At 49.6% G+C, this 20,946-nt stretch overlaps 1 protein-coding gene across 1 annotated transcript in view; it reads right to left on the reverse strand.

Moving 5' to 3' along the window:
* Positions 1–1,815: 1,815 nt before the first annotated feature.
* Positions 1,816–20,946, reverse strand: part of LOC122371533 (protein trapped in endoderm-1-like) — a 36,618-nt gene continuing 17,487 nt past the window's right edge. Inside the window, exons 2-4 of the mRNA XM_043347915.1 lie at positions 20,523–20,789; positions 12,551–12,683; positions 1,816–4,297 (exon numbers count right to left, since the gene is read on the reverse strand). Of these exons, the coding sequence (XP_043203850.1) occupies positions 4,180–4,297; positions 12,551–12,683; positions 20,523–20,670 (399 nt within the window). The 5' untranslated portion in view covers positions 20,671–20,789 and the 3' untranslated portion in view covers positions 1,816–4,179. The remainder of the gene's footprint in view (positions 4,298–12,550; positions 12,684–20,522; positions 20,790–20,946) is intronic.

Here is a 20,946-nt window from a genome sequence, read left to right on the forward strand (position 1 = left end):
CCTGGACAGGCGCCCATCCTTTCTCGATCCCGAAACAAATGACCCAGTCACGCACGTGGCATGGATCGACAAAAACAAAACCTTCCCGATGAAAAACACAGCGCAAGACCATTTATACAGAGCGCCACAGGCTCAGAGCTGAACACCCGGTCGAGAGAGGCAGTCACGTTGAGCTAAATCGGTCACTGTTCTCTTCGCAGCCTGAGGCTGTTTTTGGTGTGGATTGTTTTCGTTCCACTCCAGCGGGCAAACGGTCGCTGCCGCCGCTGCCATTTGCTTGGCTCTGTCACCATCTGTTGCCTTGGGGAAGACCGGAAGGCGCAGACGATCACCATGAAGCAGCAGCAGAGAGTGGGATCTGTTGTGATAAGGAGTCCCGGGATGAGAACCTCTCTGGGTGAAGTCGTCGGGCGCTCGTACGAGAACTGAGAACGCTGCGAGTCTCGGCCGGGCCAGATAAATGTAGAAGACGACATGTGTCTGGGGGAGGGAGAGGAATGTGCGTGCCGCCGTGAGCCCGCTGCCAGAAGGGGAGGTACCGGTGCGGCGACGACTGATGTCTAGCTGCGCCGTGGCACCGGGCCGTGACAACAGAACGACGCTCGTGCGCAGTTCGCAGAAATGACGCGACGGACTTGGCTGGCGTTCAAAGGAGCGCGTGAGGCCGGGGCTAACATTAATTAAGAGATGCTCGCAGAACTATTGCCAGAGTCTCAGACGGGCGCGGAACATGACAGAAAGAGGTTAAGGAGACAGAAGATGGTGTTTGCAAAGAAACATTTATGTCGTCACCCCATAAGTAAGAGGGGCGTTAGTGTCTGGCGAGAAAATTAATGGCGAAACTAGAGCTTCATGTTTCGTAGCAAACATGTCAGGTAACGCTAGCCAATATTTGAGGTTGAAGAAGTCACCTGCACTTATTTCTAGAGATATAAGCAAATAGAGATGTCAATCGGATACCAACTTTTGGTAAACCGATACCAAACCGATACCAGCTCGCTATTTGGTATTGCAATCCTAATGTGTTTGGTATTTTGTTGGTATCATGAACCCTCGCTAATGTTTAAAAGGCTAAGAAATCGGTAAAAGGTTGGTATTTTCCTCATGTTCCCAAGTTGGTTTGGTTTCGGTATTTCTCCACGGTTTTTGGTTGGTATTTGGTTTGGTATCGGTATTCCGATTTTCCGTAATTGACATCACTATAAGCAAACATAAGGTGTCAATGAAAAGGCATTGACAAATTTATTTAACTGCAAAATAAGCCAAAATACAGCTGAATGCCAGAAACTGGCATTTTCATTTGGGAGCCTTCAATAATTCTCAGCCAACTTGGCGTACCTCAATCGAGCCAAGACCTTGCGACTTTTTCATGCACAGCACACCGCCCGGGTCGCTGACCTCGTACGCACACCGGCTGTCAAAACTGACCAGTCACTTGGTAAATGGAGGGGGGGGGGGAGCAGTGGACGGTGTGTGACCTCTCCCTCCCCCCCCCCCCAGCTGACACAAGAGCCGGCAGCTTTGGTGTCGATGACGTAAGCGGTACCAGACGGCGCCGGCCGCTGTGTTCTCCAATACAGGGTTTAGACTTTAGATGGGGTCAGGTGGGGTCAGGTGGTGTCAGCGAGGGTCCCGGGCCCGCCGGGGGTTAGGTCGGCTTACGCAGAGTTCAATGAGGGGGATAGGAGTTATGCAAGGAAGATTGATTGGGTTATGAAAATATTAGGTTTGAAAGATTATGTATTTAACGGGAGCCTTCAATCCGACAGAAAAACATCATTTTATTCTGATCGACAAGCCTTACATATATATATATTTTTTTTTTTGCTCACTTGATGGCTTGCCTAGCTGAGTCAATTCAGCAAACGCATGCCAAATTTACATCGGGATAATAGTTAGCAATGCAAGTTCCATTATCTACCTACATATATAGTCTGGATTAACGACCTTATTTCGCAAGAACCGAGTTGCAATGTTATACTTCATAAATGCTTTGAGTATTGTGTAACGCTTCCTCTTATCCTTCCCTTTCCAAAATCAATAAGCTTACGCAGGTTTTGCAAGAGCTCTGTTCTCGCCTCTTGCACCATGGAGTAATAAATGAAACCGTTGCCCGCAATCCAATTACTGATCACTGTCAAACTACTCGGATCACTGCTGGAGAGATTGACCAATAAACAATCAGGTATTGTTGAGAGCAGGCGCCGGTTAGTGTTTACAGTGGACATACCAGGCTACTTAGCCTTACAACTTTGCCGAGCTGCATACATATACACCGTCGTATACACTATACACAGACTGAGAGGGACATCGGCTGGAGACTGGAGAGACACTGCAGGCGCCGGGATCATGGGGCAGTCCTCAAACCAGACGTACTCAACTGGGACCAGACTTCTCAAACCAGACGTTCTCAAATGAGAGCAGACGTCTTCAATTGGGATCAGACTTTGAAGTGAGATCAATGTATTATAAACTGAAACCAAATGTCCCTGGGTGAGACCAGGGTATTATCAACTAAGATTGTGATCTCAGTTCAGTTGAAGGCTATTCTTAAGTGAATAAAGTATGTCCTCGAACGAGGGAAAACTTTTAAGTTGAGCGATGAGGGTCTCTGAAAAAAATTCTTAGGTTGCCATCAGATAAGGAAATATCCCAATACGAACAAATGCACTAAACTCAACAGAGGACGTTCTCATGAACAGGAAATGATTCATGCTCCAAACAGAAGCAATTCGCTCCTCTTGTCCCCCGCCATGGAGAGATAATGGTTTTAGTCACCAATTGACGAGGATCAAAAGAATGAACATAAATTGTTTCTCTTGCTTGAAAAGACGTCGTAAACCAGCTGGCTGGCGACAAAAAAGAGCTAAATCAATTTCTCTTAACGACGCTAGCGACTAAATTTGAACTTTGTCAGGAATGTATGACTCTTGATACGGAAATGTTAATTCTATCTCAAGCTACGTTGCTAATTTAAACCTATAACGCAGGCCAAAGGTTCACATTCACAAAGCACATTTACAGCGCTCAGCCCATGGAGCTGATTCACTCCTAATTCAAATTCATTCAAATTGGCAGAATCAAATTGGCTACCCAGGATGCCTAAGGGGTGTGTCACCACGGTTCTTCAAACAAGAGCAAAGCGGACCTTACACGTCACATGTCACTCGGCGTCACCCCGCTCACGGCGAGTGCACGTGACCGGGTCATGCGACGTGCCAGTCAGCTGTGCACTGTGCAGTCCGTGCACAGTGCACAGCAGGCGTGCACCGTGCACACTGAACCGCCAGTGGCTCGCCCTGGAGGCGCTCGAAGGCTGCCAGACGCCGCGAGTGAACTTTACACGGATCGCCTGACAGCCGATTTGTGAGCGAAATTCCGACGAGAGAGCACGAGATCACACCAAGCGTTCACACGATGTGAACTGATCACCGATCAGTGATCTGAGAAGTAGACGTTATTCATTCCGTCACTGAGAGCCGTAGCCTCGAAATACGCCGCTGTATATGTAAATGCATCGACCTCCGAATGTCAAACACATGCGATAATTCATGAAATTCCGATGAGATCAGCTCAATCTCTATGCGTCACCATTTATTTCAAGCGTACTCTCACACACATCTGCCCTGACGTCTGTCGAGTTTCAAGAAATGCTGCCTTCTCCGCCATCCAGTGTGTGCCGTGAGGGATAGAGGATTTATTACGCCAACGCCGCGCGAGGTGTAATTTTATTGCATGCATTACCTCCGCAACATCCGGTCGCACAGGAAGACGCTCACAACCGGCCCACGACTCCCCAAGTGAGCTCACTCGCGAGTTGAGTGTTGTCGGCCGGCGGCGGCGCCGGCGCACGCATCCGCCGCGTCGGACCGACCCTGGGCTGGCGGCCCGGCCCGCCTTCGCCGGCCCGCCGTCACGTGGCCCGGGACGGCAGCGGTGTTATGTGCAGCTAGTGGGCCGCCACCCGAAAACCGGCATTTTGCCGAAAAACGGAGGTTCCGTTCGGTATTTCCGCCACCGCGATTCAACAACGGGCGGCGGGCGGGCGGCACAGCTCTCACAACGGAGGCGACCGACCATAAAGGAACGGCGCCCGCCCGGTTCGCTAGCCTCGCTCACTCGCCCAGAAGCCGCGCTAAGATAACACTTGACAAGGCTATACCTGCCTGCCTTTGGTACTCACCGGTTGAGGGTGATAGCGACCATGTTGAAGAGCGACGCCGCAACATTTCCGTAGAAGAAGAAAGGGAAGATACGACATGCCGTCTCCCCCAGCATCCAGCTCTCTGTTATGTACCTGCGGGGAGGGGGAGGGGAGGACATCTTAATCTCGTGAAGATTTACCTCATGTACGTACAGTTAATATATCTTGTTGTTGTGGCAGCTATGGAGGTTTACGTCACGTAACCTGACTCGCTCACATGCCACGAGGTATTAGGGCAATTTATGCATGCCGTAGCAAGGCAATCTTGTGGCGTCTTTCTAATTTTATTGTTTAACGCCATCACGCTAGAATGAATAAAGTGGCGGTCGCTGGAGGTCGCGGCGATGTGGGGTTGGCGGACGCTTGTTTGGGACCAGCGGCGTATTTAGAAAATCGCGAAGGGGGGGGCAAGGGTTTGGAGGGCGCCACCTCACCCAAGGAGGGCGCCATACGTTCGCGAGATAAAAATCCTTAACGATCGCTCAGCGGAGGGGGGTGGGGGGTGGGAGGCCTTTTTTTACTGCGCCACCAGTTTTTTTGCGTACCTTGGTATAGGTTCTGCTGCATTGATTTTCCATCGTGTGTATTTTGTTTTTACTCCAGGTCACAAAAGGTCAAGTCACCCGCTCAGCTTAAGTGATTATGCTTAAAACTTTTTTTTTAAGTTAGGTCACTCGACATGGCCTGATGACCTTTCTTTTAGCGACTATGGTTTACATTTTATAAAGCACGTGTAAGAGTAATGTACCAAAAGGTGTGCCCCTCCCGCTCACCCAGTTCCCTCCCCCAACAGGAAAAAACGGAAGCTCGTAGCGTAGTGGTATATGGGATTTTTCTACCGCATGTCTGAAGAAATGTCCTGGAGCGGGTTATTCTGACACGTGACGAAAAGATTGGAAGTGATTGGCTATAAGTTCCTACTAAAGAAGTGTTGTGCGCGCCGAAGGCGCGCGAAATTTTTGAAAACAACCTTTTCCTCCGCCTTTTAGGCACATATTTTACGTGCTCACTGTTCAAAGCTCTTCTCGCTCTTTTACCAAATTTGAAGGTGTAAAAATACCTAAGGTTTGGTGGGGCCGGTGCCACACAAACGGTCCGCATCGTCTGCGCGGCAGACGCGCCTGCCCAGTTTGGACCCAGCGGGGGCCTGGCTCGCTATCGTCGTGGCGGAGTGGTTGACGGGGCTGCCCAGTCGGTAACCGGTCCAAGCCCAGTCGTTTGCCCAGTCGGGCCCCTGTCGAGGCCCGGCGTTTCCTTGGTGCAGACGCCACCTTGGGCCCAGTCGGGATGCCCAGTCGCCGCCCGGCGTATGCCCGACTGGGGCCCAGTCGGTGCCCAGCATAAATGCTGGCTGGGGTATAGGAAGCTTCGCCCATGGGTGACGATGTAGAAAAGTTTATTGGCGGTGGCATACACACCAGACCACCATATCGGATTGATACCGGAGCGCGAGGTGCGTAAACACAAGCGCACAACGAGAACGCGGCAGAAACAGAAAGATAGGTGAACCATAACAGGACTGTTCCTCATGAGATTGATTAGCCTCCTCGGGCTTCTCATCCAAATTACCTCGACCAGCCCTCATGGCCTTCTCACAGATGCATATTACAGTGTTGAATACCTAAATAACCAGCTTCAATCACCGAAACTGATGCCTGCTGTTGCAGCCGAACCTGTTGACAATACTTAATCGTGATCCATATAAAATAGATGTCATAATGCATGTAAAGTAAGATCAATCCGTTAAGACCAAAGACGTGTTTTATGCATGGTAGAGCGTAGACAGTTTTGGTATGCTTCATTCATTATGCTGAATGCACGTTCATTTGTGGCAGTTTTCACAGGCCACAAATCAACAAAGTAGATAAATCAGGAAAGACATCAATGTGTGCAAGAGAACTGCTAAGTTGGGAAACATGCCAAAGGAGTAGATAAATTATAGGAGGGCAGCGATCAACGGAGGTCGCCAATAGGTAGAAGGGCTGCCTGCGATCGACAGGAGGTCGCTAATAGGTAGGAGAGCCCCGATCAACATCCCGAGTTTCGACAGGAGGGCACCGATAGGTAGGAGGGTGGCAAGCAGCAGGAGGGCGCCAATGGGTAGAAGAGCGGCGATCAACAGGAGGGCGCCAATAGGTAGGAGGGCCCCGATCAACAATCAACAGGAGGGTGCCACCAGGTGAGAGGGCGGCAAGGAACAGGAGAGCACCAATAGATAGGAAGGTGGCGATCAACAAGAGGTCGCCAATGAGTGGAAGGGTGACGATCAAGTTCAACAGGAGGGTGGCAATGGTGAGGAGGGTGCCTTTGCCCAAGAGGATGACATTAAACAGGAGGGGACCTGTGGGGAGGGCGCCAATTTAGCAGAAAAGTGCCAGTGGGTAGGAGGGTGGCGATCAACAGGAGGGCGTCAGTGGTTAGGAGGGCGGCGATCAACACGAGGGCGCCAATAGGTAGAAGGGCCCCGATTAACATTCAACAGGAGGGACTAGGGAACCAATAGGTAAGAGGGCGCCATGCAATGGCTAGAAGGGTGGCACTCAACAAGAGGGTGCCAAAAGGGAGGAGGGCGGCCATCAAAATTTCACGAGGGCACAATTGGTGGGAGAGCGCCAATAATTATGAGGGTGCCGACCAGCAGAAGGGCACCATTGTGTAGGGCAAGGTGGCGACCTACAGGAGGGCGCCTTCGGGTGAGAGGGCGCCTGTTTACCAGAGAGCGCCAATAGGTAGGAGTACAACGATCAAATGAGGGCGCCAGTGGGTAGGAGGGCAGCGATCAACAGGCTTACATAGGCGACTACCGCTACGCTTAGAAAGCTTTAGCCTACAAATGCGGTTGGAGGGCGCCCAAGGGAGCCCTCCAATCGTATTTGGAGTGCGTATTTGGAATGGCGCCCTCCGAGGGCGCCCTCCAACCGTATTTTCCCTGCAAACACATTCGCGATTGGGCGCCCTCCAGTCGCGATTGTTTTTCGATTCGATTCTATTACAATTGCATTTGCGGTTGGAGGGCGCCTTCGGCGCCCTCCAACACTGTAAACCAAATTAACAAGTCTTGTGTAATATAACCAATCATCTCTTGGTATGTTTACCAACTGGTACTTTTTAAACAAGCCGTTGTCTGGTGCATTGCTTGTCAGGTGACAATAACGAGTCAATAGTTACTATGCACACCAACTTCTCAGTATCCAGACCAACTCTACATTTGTTTCAACGTTTGTTTCTTAACCAGTTTTGGAAACTTGTTGCCGCATGGTTATTTAACCGGCGCCTAACTTGTACTGGTCAGCTGGTCAGCATACACATGGTCAGCTGCGCCCATGACGTCAGACTTGGCGGACCAATCAGCGGTCGCCGCCAGCCGTTAGCGGGCCCCGGCGCGGCGGTTTCGAACCAGCAGTTGTCGCGCGGCCGCCGTGCAGCCTGGAGCAGCGACGAGGGCTGTTCCAGCATTTGTGCAGTAAAAAGTGAAATCTGTGAACTGTGGTGTTCGTGCTGTGAGTGAGGCCCCCTCTGGCCTGCGGGACGCACTAATCGTGCCTATACCCGCGGTCGAGACGCCTCCCTTCCCCTGCGCGCGCAATGTAAGTGGACCAGACCTGTGCATGCACATGTGAGCAGATGTTTTGCGGTCGGTGTTGTTTATATATAAATACATTTATTTGCCTTTAATTCAACTCTTTGTATTTTTAACTTAACTGATGGACACATATGGGCTGTAAAAGCTAATCTGGTTGGCGATCATGATTTATTCGAATTATCTGCGTGATCGTGCAACTGCCATGATTGTTATGTTTAATGTTAAGGAAATATTCGTCATACGGGCATGTTATACTTCTGGCTTGATGCGGTGCACAAAACCATGTTCTTCCACATACGCAGCAGCTCTTGCTTCAGACTTATATGCTGACGGTGCACGATAGGTATACCTACTGGGAATACCTACCTCATGCATTTACCACATCCATTCGGAAATATGCACTCGGTCAGTAGTATTATTGTCTCCAGTCAATAGTATTAATTACGTGACCGTAATAAACACTAATGATTCCAGAAACTTCCGAATGGATGTGGTGTATGCATTCATTGATTATATAACCCATCAGTATTTCGTTTCTTGTCAGCGCAAGCCTTTGAGCATGAGCAATAACTGATGCCAGTCATGGTTTTGTGCACCACTTCCAGCCAAAAAATAACCTGTCCGTATAGAAAATATTTCCTGAATCAGTATCGTGGCAATTGAAAACGAACGCGAATCGTAAGTTCTTAAGGTTATCAAGTATCAATGCAAACAAAGCGATTGTGAGGAAGAGCAAGTTCGAACAGAGCGTTAGTACACTTACTTGTTGACAATTTGTAAGCTAGCAATGCCCAGTCAAAGGCTAGGCTAGTTCATCAACAAACCAGGGATTGGTGAACCGACAAGGAAACGACTATGCCTATCCAGAAGTTGGTAGGTCCACAAGGCCCAGACTAGTACTCAACAAGGTGACGCCTATGCGAATTGGAACCAAACTTGTAGACAAACTGTTAGTTTGTTGGCCAACAAGCCTGGGGTTGGTGAATCGACAAGGTATCGACAAGGTGACGCCTATGCGAATTGGAACCAAACTTGTAGACAAACTGTTAGTTTGGTGGCCAACAAGCCTGGGGTTGGTGAATCGACAAGGTATCGACAAGGTGACGCCTATGCGAATTGGAACCAAACTTGTAACAAGGAGCCAACTTGTAGATTTGGTTTACAGTGAATCGCAAAGGGCGCCTTCGGCGCCCAAGGGGGGGGGGAGGCCATGGCCCAGTGGCCCCCCCTGCCTACGCCCCTGTTTGGGACCCTCCCTTCGGAATACCTCCCTACATCCGGTACGCCGCTGCCGGCGGTATCTGGCGTGCGATCCGCGCAGGGAGGACTGAAGAAGCAAGTTGATGTTCTGTGTCCTGAAACTCCCTAAACAATACCTCTTCAGTTTTGGGCTCCGAGTGCAAGTGAGCGCGCAATAAATCGGGAGACTGAACAAAACATCGTTACAAAGCCACAAACAAGTTTTTAGCACCACCTCTATATCTAGTGCTGTGAGTCAAGCAGACAGGTAAACATCGTACAAGCAAACCGGCTGTGGTGTCAACATACTTCACCCTGCATGTATACTTAGGGCAGAAAACCAAAACGTGGTCGCAAAAACTTTGACAAATGTCGCACAACGTACCTGGAAATGGAAACATTTTCGCCCCATTCGGGTTATGTATGGTTACCGCGGCTATCCAGAGTTTGCTAGTGAATATGCAAAAACTACATATGTAATTTATAGCTGCATATCACGATATAAGCATTTCGCGAGACTGTGATACAATCTGGGTCTGACACCGCCCCCTTTTCGACATCCCCCCTCTCCCCGGTGACGTGACGCACGTCGTGACACCGACGTGACGCAGGACGTGACGCATCTGTTGTACGGCGGAACTGCGGTCGGAATATCTGACCAGCATGGGGTGCAGCGAGGCGACGGGACTGACAAGGTTCTGGGAAGTTGCGCTAATTCGCTGAAGGCGTTCAGTGATCAATTCAGCAAATATGTAACGGAGGAGCAGGAGCATGAAGTGAGAGGGCGAATGATAAACAAGAGAGCAAGCATGGTCGAAGATAGCGTCGGGCTATAGGGGAGGGCAGAGCCAAAAATAATTGCACAAAGTAAGAGGACGAGAGAGAGAGAGAGAGAGAGAGAGAGAGAGAGAGAGAGAGAGAGAGAGAGAGGGAGGGAGAGAGGGAGGGAGGGAGGGAGGGAGGGAGGGAGAGAGAGTAGGGGCTAAGCTAAGGAGAGAAGAAAGAATGAAAGAAAGAACAAAGAAAGAAAGAAAGAAAGAAAGGAAGAAAGAAAGAAAGAAAGAAAGAAAGAAAGAAAGAAAGAAAGGAAGAGATAAACAAGAACAAATGTAGAGATCGAGAGTTCAAGAAGATGTTGCTCCACTTTACATATAAAAAAAACTTATTCGAAAGGATGGAGATCCCAGGGAACTTCACCCAAAATCGTCGATGAAGTCCACTAAGGTTGCGACAAATGGAGATCGGTATATTCTGCTAACGCAGACAACGGGAATGTGACACGTCATCACGCATCGATTGCGTTCCGACACGCATCAACGCACATCCCACGAGCTCACCGCGCGTGGCTGATCGAAGGCCGGCGGCGTCGCGTGTGCCCTCTGACCCCGCGCGCTGACCCCTGACCTTGCGCTGACCCCTGACCTCGCGCTGACCCCTGACCGCCGCACAGTGTGGCCAAACGCCAGATTAGCGCGAATTTAATCAAAAAACGAATTTGGGAATTTTGACTATTTATAACCATCAGTCGATAGGAAATTGTCCAAAGTATGTCAATATCACAATACTTTGGTTCAATGTCTTCCTTTCGGTGTCCAAAAAGCTAGCTAAAGTGGACATACGCAATGCCGGTCCCGGCTGTGCTGAAATCGTCGAAAACCCGCGTCATGTTTACAACACATTTTGGCGTAATTGTCGGAAAGGTTTGGAAATAATTGGAGTGGCATATGACTACCGAGCCTATATTTGATAGTATACCCGAATTCTATAGGTATCCTTGGACTAACCGATGAGTTATGCTCATTTGAAAATGACCTTTTCAAACATCCCCTGAAAACACTGTCCATCTTAAAAACGTAGAGGTATAAGAAAATGGCCAAAAAACTCCACGCCAAATCTACCATGAGAAGATTCGCCACACTTTTCTGGACATGATCCATTCAAGAAACCCTGCCCCAACCTGCCCCCCGGCCTTTGGCTCAGCTTTGAACGTATCGGGTTGGCCCGCCCGGGGAGGTCCGGCTACAGGGTAGGCGCGGCGGCGGCTCCGTAACGTTACGCGGATAGCTTAACCGCTGTATTTCTGACTTGTTATATTGCAGAATACGGTCGCCAATGAATAAATCTTGACAATTTTTTAACCTTCGCCCATATATGGGGTGAGGGTGGGGGTCGAAAGGACCCCTCTCGGTTTTTCGCAAAAAGCTCATGTAAAAAGCGGCCGATCGCGACGAAACTTTCAGTACCCTCGAGTTTATCAATTTTACACCTACCCTTTAAATTTCACGACCCTGACCCCAATGACCTTTGACCTGTGACCTATTTCTCCAGACCATGTTTGGCCGGAAGCGCGATTGGGCGTATGTTTGCTTGCATTAGCCGCGCGTTTGCAGTCTTTTCGTGGTTTCAAGCGTCTAAACATGTGATATTATGGTGTTGGTCCCATGCATTATGGTCGGTGTCAAGATCACTTGAAGGTCAGGTCAGTTCAATGACCTTTGATGATCTCGGTTCACCTTTTTTAGTTTTACATGCTTTCAGGCTAGTTTTTGGAGCTGATTTCGAATTTAGTAACCATTTGAACATTTAGGAAGAAGTTTTGGTTCCTTCGTAACATGCAACAACTTCGTAACACTGGCGGTTGACACCTATTAATTATGAATACCCGGCAGGACTGGTTGGCCTGACCTGACCTGACCCAACCTACGTTCGCGGCTAGCAAAACACCAATACGGGCGAGGGTTAATGACATGAAGGTGCTTATGGTGTAAGTCTTTGTTTTTACTCCCATTGCTGAGGTTCAGTCCTATCGGTGCGTGTATTCCAGCAACCATCTACCGATTCATGTGCTTCACCAGGAACATTCACACAGAAACATAATTAGATGCTGATTTTTTTTTTCAAGCAAACTTTGGACAATCATAAGAATTTACCAGAGAAGTGATGGGAATTTCGTAAACGATTCCTCCTCCTAGCATGCCCATCATTGCTGGGACCCACAATTTTATGCCTCTTATTTGCGGTTAAATTCCAGGATTTCGTAATCAGAGTCGGAGTCGTTCGGAGTCAATAGTTCTGACCCTGCAGTCAGAGTCGGAATCGAAATCGATTTTGGAATCCGGACCAAGACTCGTAGTCTGAGTCACCGAAAATCCATCGACTGCGTGGGCTTGCCATGGCTGCGGAGTCAGAGTCCGAGTCGATCGTATAAGTCGACAGTTTTGCCCGGAGTCAGAGTTGAAATTGACTTTTGAAAGCCGTAGTCGGAGTCGGAGTACCTAACTCCATCGACTTCACAGCCCTGGCCTGGTAAGCACATCACCCGTCGTAAGCTAATTCTCCTTACTTTTAGAGGCGGAACTATGCCATTATATGTCAGCAAGCATTTATAATGCATCGTAAAAGGTCTCACATAGGTTTAAGCGTCAATATTGAAACCAGGGAACCATTTTCAACGGATCCGAGCAGCGCTGGGATTTAATTCGCGCTAAACTGGTGTTTGGCCACACTGTGCGCCGGCCACTCACCTGGAGGCTGTGAGCGGCAGGTTTATGGAGCAGAACAGCAGGTCCGAGAGGCACAGGCTCACTACGAACGCAGTGGTGGCGTGAACCCGCAGTTTGATGGAGCGAGACAGCGCGATGATGGTGATCAAGTTGCCTGAGAAGGAGATGTCACGTCAGTGGTGCACGAGGCGTTGGAAGGCGCGGGCAGAGGCTGGTGTCAGCAGTAGGTACAGGAGCTCATGAATAATTGGTGGCCAGTGTTTTATCTCGAAGGAAGAGTGATGTCGCAGCTTTCGAAAAGCTTTTGAGTCAGTCAATATATCTTGCATTTGCATTCATTTACATGTGTAAGGAACGGACCAGTCACTGTGTCTTTGACTAAGAGATAGCTAGTCGAAAGCTGCAACATGACCGGCGATTTCCTATTGGTATGCACGAATAGCAGTACTGATGGGTAATGAGATTTATATCTAGCCACAACTGTAAATCAACTAGCAAACAAATGATTTTAATAACCAAAACAAGCGTAAAACACCGCAACACAACCCAAATGCCTGCTAAGACTTTTAAAGCAACGTATGGTGACATTAAAAGTCGATAAAAGTGGCCACAGTAGCAACTCTTCTCATTCGCGTGTCACGATGACTTGTAAAAAGGTCATAAATAAACAGCATGATCTGACTCGTAAATAATCCAAGATGACTGGCGATGCTTTTCTTAACCATCTGCAACGCCAGGGCATGTCGCTGACACAGCGCCTGTACCTCATGTATGTGAAGGAAGGACACCGCTATGCGTGGGCCGACCAGGTAACATTATGGACACCAGTAGCGGCATAGACACCCCGCACTGGGTCAAGGGCATCTATGCAGACGGGAATAATGCCTGCATCGCAGGCGACAGTTCCGCCGAGCGGAATCTACTCTGCATCACATCAGCACATCAGATCAGACTTTGACGTGCGATTTGACAGCCGAAGCGGAACGGATCGACATGTGAACCGCTCTTCAAACGGACACGCGCTCGACAGCGATCTACTCGACAAAAAGCGACCGGGACGTCCAACAAAGGAGGGCGAGGCGAGGCGCCGCCATGGGTCAGAGTTGAGGACGGCCAATTATCCTTGAGCACTGGGACCGACACACGGCGGTCGCATTGGACCAAAGTCGCCTCCTTCCGCTCTCAGGGACGGACGGAATGGAAGTGGTAGTTTAGAGACAGTTCAACGTTACAACGGCCGACACGCAACTGAATATACATGATTTTGAGCTCGCCCAAATTATTTTGAAAGGACTGCTCCTGTAGCTCACGCGAATTTCCGGACAAATATGACCAAATATGAATGGATATTAAAAAGAGGTACAGTAAACAGCCTCGAGTGATGTTGAATTCAGCATTCAGATTTGTATACAATTACTTGAAAATCGATAGCAGACCTCAATCCAAACACAAAGTTAAAAAAATTATACCAAGATGCACATTTATAGCACTGGAGCGACATTTAGCTCTAGCATACTCCCACAGAGTGATAGAGCCTCCTAGCGACCGTTCTAAGAACGGTGACCGGGCCGTTTCCACCAGCCACGAGATCGTTTGTGGAAGGCATGTGTAAACTGTCCCTGACAGCGGCGCGACGGCCGCTGGCGAACAGGAATGAGTTTATCCCAGCTCGGGATGTGAGTCACTTCTGGTGGAGACAGAAAAAAAACGGGAGCTGGCGAAGGCGAGAGGTTCGGATCAGGTCCATCGTCCGGTGGGAGGGTGCTTCTGGATCCTGTTGGTATCACTTCGTTATCAGCGAACACTCGCGCTGATTGGTCAAACCATGGTGTCCCCAGTGAACCCGACAAACTTCGCGCCTCGTCCGCCGGGCAGCAAGGCCTTCATCACGACAGACGGCGACCTTATCACGGGCGCAGCCTCAGTGGGCGGATGATACCGATGTTCAGCAGATGTTGCAGCGGATGTGTTCCGGCGGCTTCTTGACGACGCTCGGAGGAAGGAGACACTGTTGTGATACGCGACACGGGACAAATGCGCAGCATTGCGGCTCGCGTGTCAGTGTTTTTGTGTCCGTTGTTGCTGGGGGCTGGGGGTGGTCGAGGTCGTGCCTCTGAGAGACTAGCGTTGTTGGCCAAGCTGTATGCATTCGCCATTCATCGCAGATGACGTCAGCACCACGATGTACCTATCTGACGATGCATCATCTAACCCACGAAACCGCGTGTCCTTCTTTGTACGCTCTTCTCCCTAAATCTCGACTGGTGATCTTGCTGTGGACATTCACAAAAAACGAACAATAAACTTCAATGTTGATAACATCCTATCATATGCTATATCCAGCCGCCCTTCCATTCTGCCTTCCATTCAATTTCATTTTATGCACCCTCTTCCCGTCCACACTCAACATCTTCAGCCAATCTGACCAAAACCCTCCGAGCCTCCAGGCGACTGAGCGCCTCTTCTCTCTTCTGGCAGCGAGGTGGCCGCCACCTGTGTTTGTGCGAGCACCCGCGGTGTTCTGTAGCTCAGCTCTGAGAGCCCATCCTGTGCCCGACGACCACCGGAGCGCAGTGGCGGCTGCAGGCGCTCTGTTGATCAAACACGCGCTCCAAGATCTCCGCCTAGCCCACCCGGGCCTTGGAGATCACGGGTAAACCTTGGCCCGCGTGTCCGGCTGCGAAAGAGTCGGCCAATCAAGGCCGCAAGGACGAATTAAGTCACCACCGTCTGCTCCCGAAAGCGGACAGGAAAAGCTGAAGATGTTTAACTAGCTCTGCAAGGCTTACTCGTCTGTGATATGATTCATGGGACTTGTGATGTTGACTGAGGAGATGACAAGCTAATGTCGTGATCTTCCAACGTAGATCCAAAATAATGTTAGGCTTGGTATATCAATCAAAGCTTATCGAAAAAGATGCATTGCAAAAAGCACAACTTAAATTTGAAGCAGTGCAACGACTTTGGGCAAATCACACCTAATTCGTAAGGAACAGGGGCGCCACCACGGATTTTTGACTGGGGGGGACGGACTGACCGACTGAAAACCCAAGAGTAGACATTCTTACCGTGGCTTTTTCGGTCGGATGCATTCAACGTTTAAAGTAAATATGCCACTTTTAACATAGGATTTTGAACTGAAGTAACTGTTTTGTAGCTTGAGCTGAGACGAGAACAAGTCAGGAGCTTTTATGGCCCAACGATCACCCTAGCCAAATATATCGGTATCGATTTTAGGTTTGAAGACTGAAGTCATTTCCATAGATTACACTTATTCATTCTTATACCGAGGAATCCATTTCCTTACGGAAAAATGCTAGCCAATCAGCATTCAGCTGGTTTGAACTACGTACTATGCTTGGTCAACGCGTACCTAATCAGCTTCTGCTGCAATATAGGCAAGTAGGCTCTACGAAAGATGGAAAATAGTGATGTAAAAATAAATATAAAATCCTTTTGCAAATATTCATTATTTCCTGACCATTTTAAGTTTAAAAACTCATAAAACTGTGGCAAAACAACTGGTTTGAGGAAAGTAGTTTAGGTAGGTACATAGGTGTCGATTTCTACCGAGTTGGGGGTGCCCGGGCGCAGCAAATCCGCCGCCGCCCTAGCGGTGACCTTGACCCGCGCGGTCTGTTGAGGCTCCAAAGCCAAGCCGGCCGAGCCGGCGGGGAATTTGGAGAGCTCGGGCACCCCCGACTTGGCGGAAATGGACACCCATGTTTAGGTATTTCCTTAAAGTAATGGCTATAGACCGTATTCCCACCGAGTACCTACCTATACACACATCTGATGTCCGATTCAGTTTGACACGGCAAAGCCTAGTGTTCTATCACGGTATAATTGCTGATGTATGCCACTAATATGATCGATAATGCATATTGCATAGGTAATGCATATTGCATACCCGCGTGGGGAGGGGGCGTTGTATAGTCACAAATCTCTCTTTTTGGTTTGTGCACGAATCGGCGCGAAGCGCCGCGAAAATTGGCAAAAAAAACATTAGGCAAAACTGCTCAAAAATACGAATTTTGCAGCCCGTGTAACAAGCTTGATACCAGAAAACCTTAGGTCAGGAAAACCAAGTCAAGTAGTCAAGTCGCCTCAAAGTTTTTGGTCCTGTCAACCGTATAGCTTATTTCTTAGAAGCTGGAAATTTAGCGTAGCGTGACTGCAGAAGTGTGGGGTCGGAGCCGGAATCAGTCGGAGTTGACTGTTTTGGCCAGTTTTGGCCAGAGTTGGAGTTGAAGTCTTCGAAAATGTTCGGATTTTGACTTCGAGGTCGGATTGGTGTAAAGTCATGCTCTTGGCTGGTTAGACGAAATATATTAGGCCCGTGTTCGGCCAGTCGTGTTATACGACACACGTTGATCACGATATCAAAAATCGGCAGTTCCGCGATGACAGGTCGGATAAGAGCTGGAGATTTTGTTGGCCGAGGTGGCAGGGGTCAGACCAATGCATGTAGGCCCACACCCCATATACTGAGTATCAACCTCCTGGACCCTCTCAGATTCGGCACCGGCCGTTCCATCTCTTCCATCCTCAGGACAGTCAAATCCTTCTCCTCCACGCCGCAACCCCCTGCTCCGGGCTGGACGGGCAACTCTATCCCATGCGGGAATGGCTCCACTGGAGCTATAGTCCTTTGCCGGGTGCAGTGAGTGCCAGTGGGCTGGGCTGCCTGTTCAATTGGTCGGGTTCATCCCAAAAGGCTCACTGGGGTGGCTGCCCCGACCAATGTCTCCCACTAATTGTTTCATATTTGCGGCTCTGAAATGGTCTCATTGGACCGAAGGGCCTAATCAAATTTCGAGTAGGATAACAACCAGTAAAACGCCTTTTGGAGCGACCAACGGAGCGAGCGAGAGGGTGGGGTGGGCCTTGCACGTGCGAAATTGCGAGGGGATACCTCCAACTAACTTGTGCACTGCACCCTTCTGACCGGTCCCTAACGATGTGCCAAATTTGAGCGCAATCGGCATAGCCGTTCTCGAGATCTGGAAGCGGCACCCTGCACTTGCGCACGTGCAAAATGGGTCCCAACTGACTTTTGCACGGCACCCTACTAACCGGTCCCTAACCATGTATCAGATTTCAGTACAATCGGTTCAGCCGTTCTCGAGATCTGGAATCGACCCCTGCATGTGCGCACGTGCAGCAGCACCCCAACTGTGGCACATGGATATGCATTGCCTACTGTTAACGCCAGACCCCTTGAGACCCTAATTTTTCGCGATTACTTTTAAATGCGTGAAGGAATTTCAACCAAGCTCAGGACATGGCCGTTTCAAGACAGGCCGAAACTTTTACAATTTAGATATTTTATCGCCATTTCAATATTTCAGGCACTTGTCATTGACTCGTAATGTTAACTGTTTTTCCATCCTGGATAGAGGCTTTCTACGTCATATGACATTAGGCTCCGCCCACGACTGCGGCATTGACCCGTGCCCATCAGCGACCTCTGTACAAACGACACCCCTGCCATCTGTGAAGGACTATGAATTTCGCTGACGCTTCACGTGCTATGAGTCAATTGCAGCAGACGGTCAAGTAAATGTTAGGCTCTTGTTGACTCTTGTATATAGGACCAAGAGGACCATCACTCCTCAACCTACTACTCAGTCGTGCTTCGAACAAACGTTAACGATTCCTAACAAATACGATTTTTGATGTAGGGTATCTGTGTGAAATACGAGCGAGCCGTATGATGTGAAGCTCAGGCAATTAACTTATTATTGCGTTGTTCGATGGTTGCATAGCGATGTCAATGACAAATCGGCAGCTACTTGGTGAAATCCGATATCCCATTATCGCATTATCTGCAACGCCATAGGCTTTAAATACAGGTGAATATTTCCTAACCTTATGTCAGTTATATGCCATCTGCCCGTCATATGCAGCTTATAAAAAAATATATCAGCGAACATATCAGCATTGTAGAAGCAGTGCGCATTGAGCATTTATGACTCCTTAGTCATCATGTCGCTCTCTGGGCACTGTCAGCCAAGACGCTACGCACAACTCCGCCGGCTTTCGGCACCGCTCGACCGTCCCTGCTCCCCGCCACAGCGAGAGTGACCGCGCGCCGGCCCGAAACCGCCGCAGGCCAAGACCACAGAGGCGGGGCTTAGCTGTGACGTCATAACGTATCACAGACTGACTGGTGATAGCCTCTACACACCGGATGAAAATCTTGCTCGAAATTTAACATTACGAGTCAATGACAAGTGCCTGAAATATTGAAATGGCGATAAAATATCTAAATTGTAAAAGTTTCGGCCTGTCTTGAAACGGCCATGTCCTGAGCTTGGTTGAAATTCCTTCACGCATTTAAAAGTAATCGCGAAAAATTAGGGTCTCAAGGGGTCTGGCGTTAACAGTAGTGGGTATACCTACCTACATGCCAACTTTCAGCGCAATCGGCCCAGTAGTTGCCGAGATATTGAAATTGTTACAAAACTGACACCTCTTCGTTTTTCACGTGGCACGTGCATATGGGGTCACTCACATGCATCGGGAATAGTCCGATGCTCGTTAGAAGGAATGAATCTAGTGCTACCCTACACAAATTACCGCATGTAAATCGGTCAAGTGGTTGCTGAGATATAAGTCTAGCAAAAGCGTGACCACGGCATGCTCAGAAATTTCCGTTAACCTACGAAAGACTACGCTCGCTTCGCTCGCTCGCTCCGTAATGAGTTTGGGGGGGACGTCCCCCTTCCATTCTGAGAGTGGGGGGACGCGTCCCCCCCGTCCCCCCCGGTGGCGGCGCCCATTGTAAGGAATCTGATCTGAGTCGGTCGCAGATACTTTTGGCAATTATAGTCACATATTCGTTCTCTTCTTTCTCCTCTGAGTTCTCCCCAACATCACATCCCCTTAATGAACCTAGTGGGTCGTTATTTGTGGGAAGCTGCCATGACAGGCTTTATTGACAGCCCACTACAAACATCCACCGAAAACTAACCTTCATTGCTGAAATGCTCATCAGTTTCTACCCCTCATGGCATGTGACCAAAACATCATCCAACGCGAGTTGGCAACAATATGTGGGCTTGACGCATCGCATTCTTGAATGACTTCCTCTCACAGGATAATCGATAAAGTTGTGCTCGAGTAATGCATCAACTGACAGCAGTATACCGCTAGCCTGTTTGGCAACTTCAGCACTCAGCAGCCCACGATCTTGAGAGGATTTATGAATGAAAGAAGTATGAAACGCTTGAGATGCACGTCACTCACACTGATCCGATAATTGCCTATACAGCTGCATTTTCTGCACACACCCGAAAACTTAAGTCGTCCCGAAATCAGCTCTTCGTGACTTCTCGCCGTGTCGGCAGGGGGATACCGCGCGGGGGAGCCAAACGGAAGGACACAGGGACTGCCGCTCCGCCCGGGGCAGGGACCGTTTAATGCGTCCCGTCAGTGCACCCCATAACCCGCCAAGTGGCACATTACGTAAAGTGGTAGTTATGGCTGGTCCCAGAACCGGTTCAGGCTGCCATTTGACGACCCCTCCTCAAACAAAAGGCGAGGGCATCGGGTCACAACAGAAGGCGGTTGATTCAGTTTCGAATTGACGATGTGGTGCTCCAACGGGGAACTCAGACAGTGTCAATGATAGTCTCAGACGACAATCAAACGGCCCAAACCATCCCCCAGACCCCCCGGAGTGAAAGAAAAATCACAACACATTGATTAATGGACCCAAAACAAGGATTGACACCCCGCCTTTTAAAGCTCGGCTCCTGACGCTAGAAACAATTACGAGTCAGCACCGCTGATGAATGAACCATCGCCGGCAGATGATGAAAGTGATAGCGTCGAAACCAAAGTCCATAACCAGTAGGTGCGCCTGTGGTTGCGTGAGAACTCATCAATCTTGGGCGGTGCGGTGACATGACACCTGGGGTCCAGCCCGGCACGCGCCCAAATGAAGAGGCCCCTCAGCGACGATTTACGAGCGGCGCGTGCAACTCACCGGCAATGCCGACCACGATGAAGATGATGCAGGCCACTGCGGCGAAGATGGTGGCGCCTCGGGGGTAGTGGATGATGCGGTCCTCCACCTCCGTCGCGTTCGCCACGTCCATCACCAGCTCTGGGCCAACGTCCTCCACGTCCGCCATGACTTCTGCGTCACGCTGGTGACTGTTCGCGTGACGAACGTGCGCTGCCTTTGTCCCCGCCGCGCCGCGACTGCCGCTGCTGCGTCACCTTTGTCCCGTGGCCACCGGGAGTGACTCGCCTGAAAGACAATGCATCGTTAGGCGCTGTCGGCGTCATGCGCAAGAAAGGACGTCGGTAATTGCTTTGATAGAGGGTGGATGGGGTGAGAATGAAGGGAAGAGATTGGGAACACCAACTGAAGGATATACGATGCCATAGGGACCACACAGGCATGA

Source organism: Amphibalanus amphitrite, unplaced genomic scaffold (assembly GCF_019059575.1).
Source record: "Amphibalanus amphitrite isolate SeventyFive unplaced genomic scaffold, NRLGWU_Aamphi_draft 001254F_arrow, whole genome shotgun sequence".
Lineage (NCBI taxonomy): Eukaryota > Metazoa > Arthropoda > Thecostraca > Balanomorpha > Balanidae > Amphibalanus > Amphibalanus amphitrite.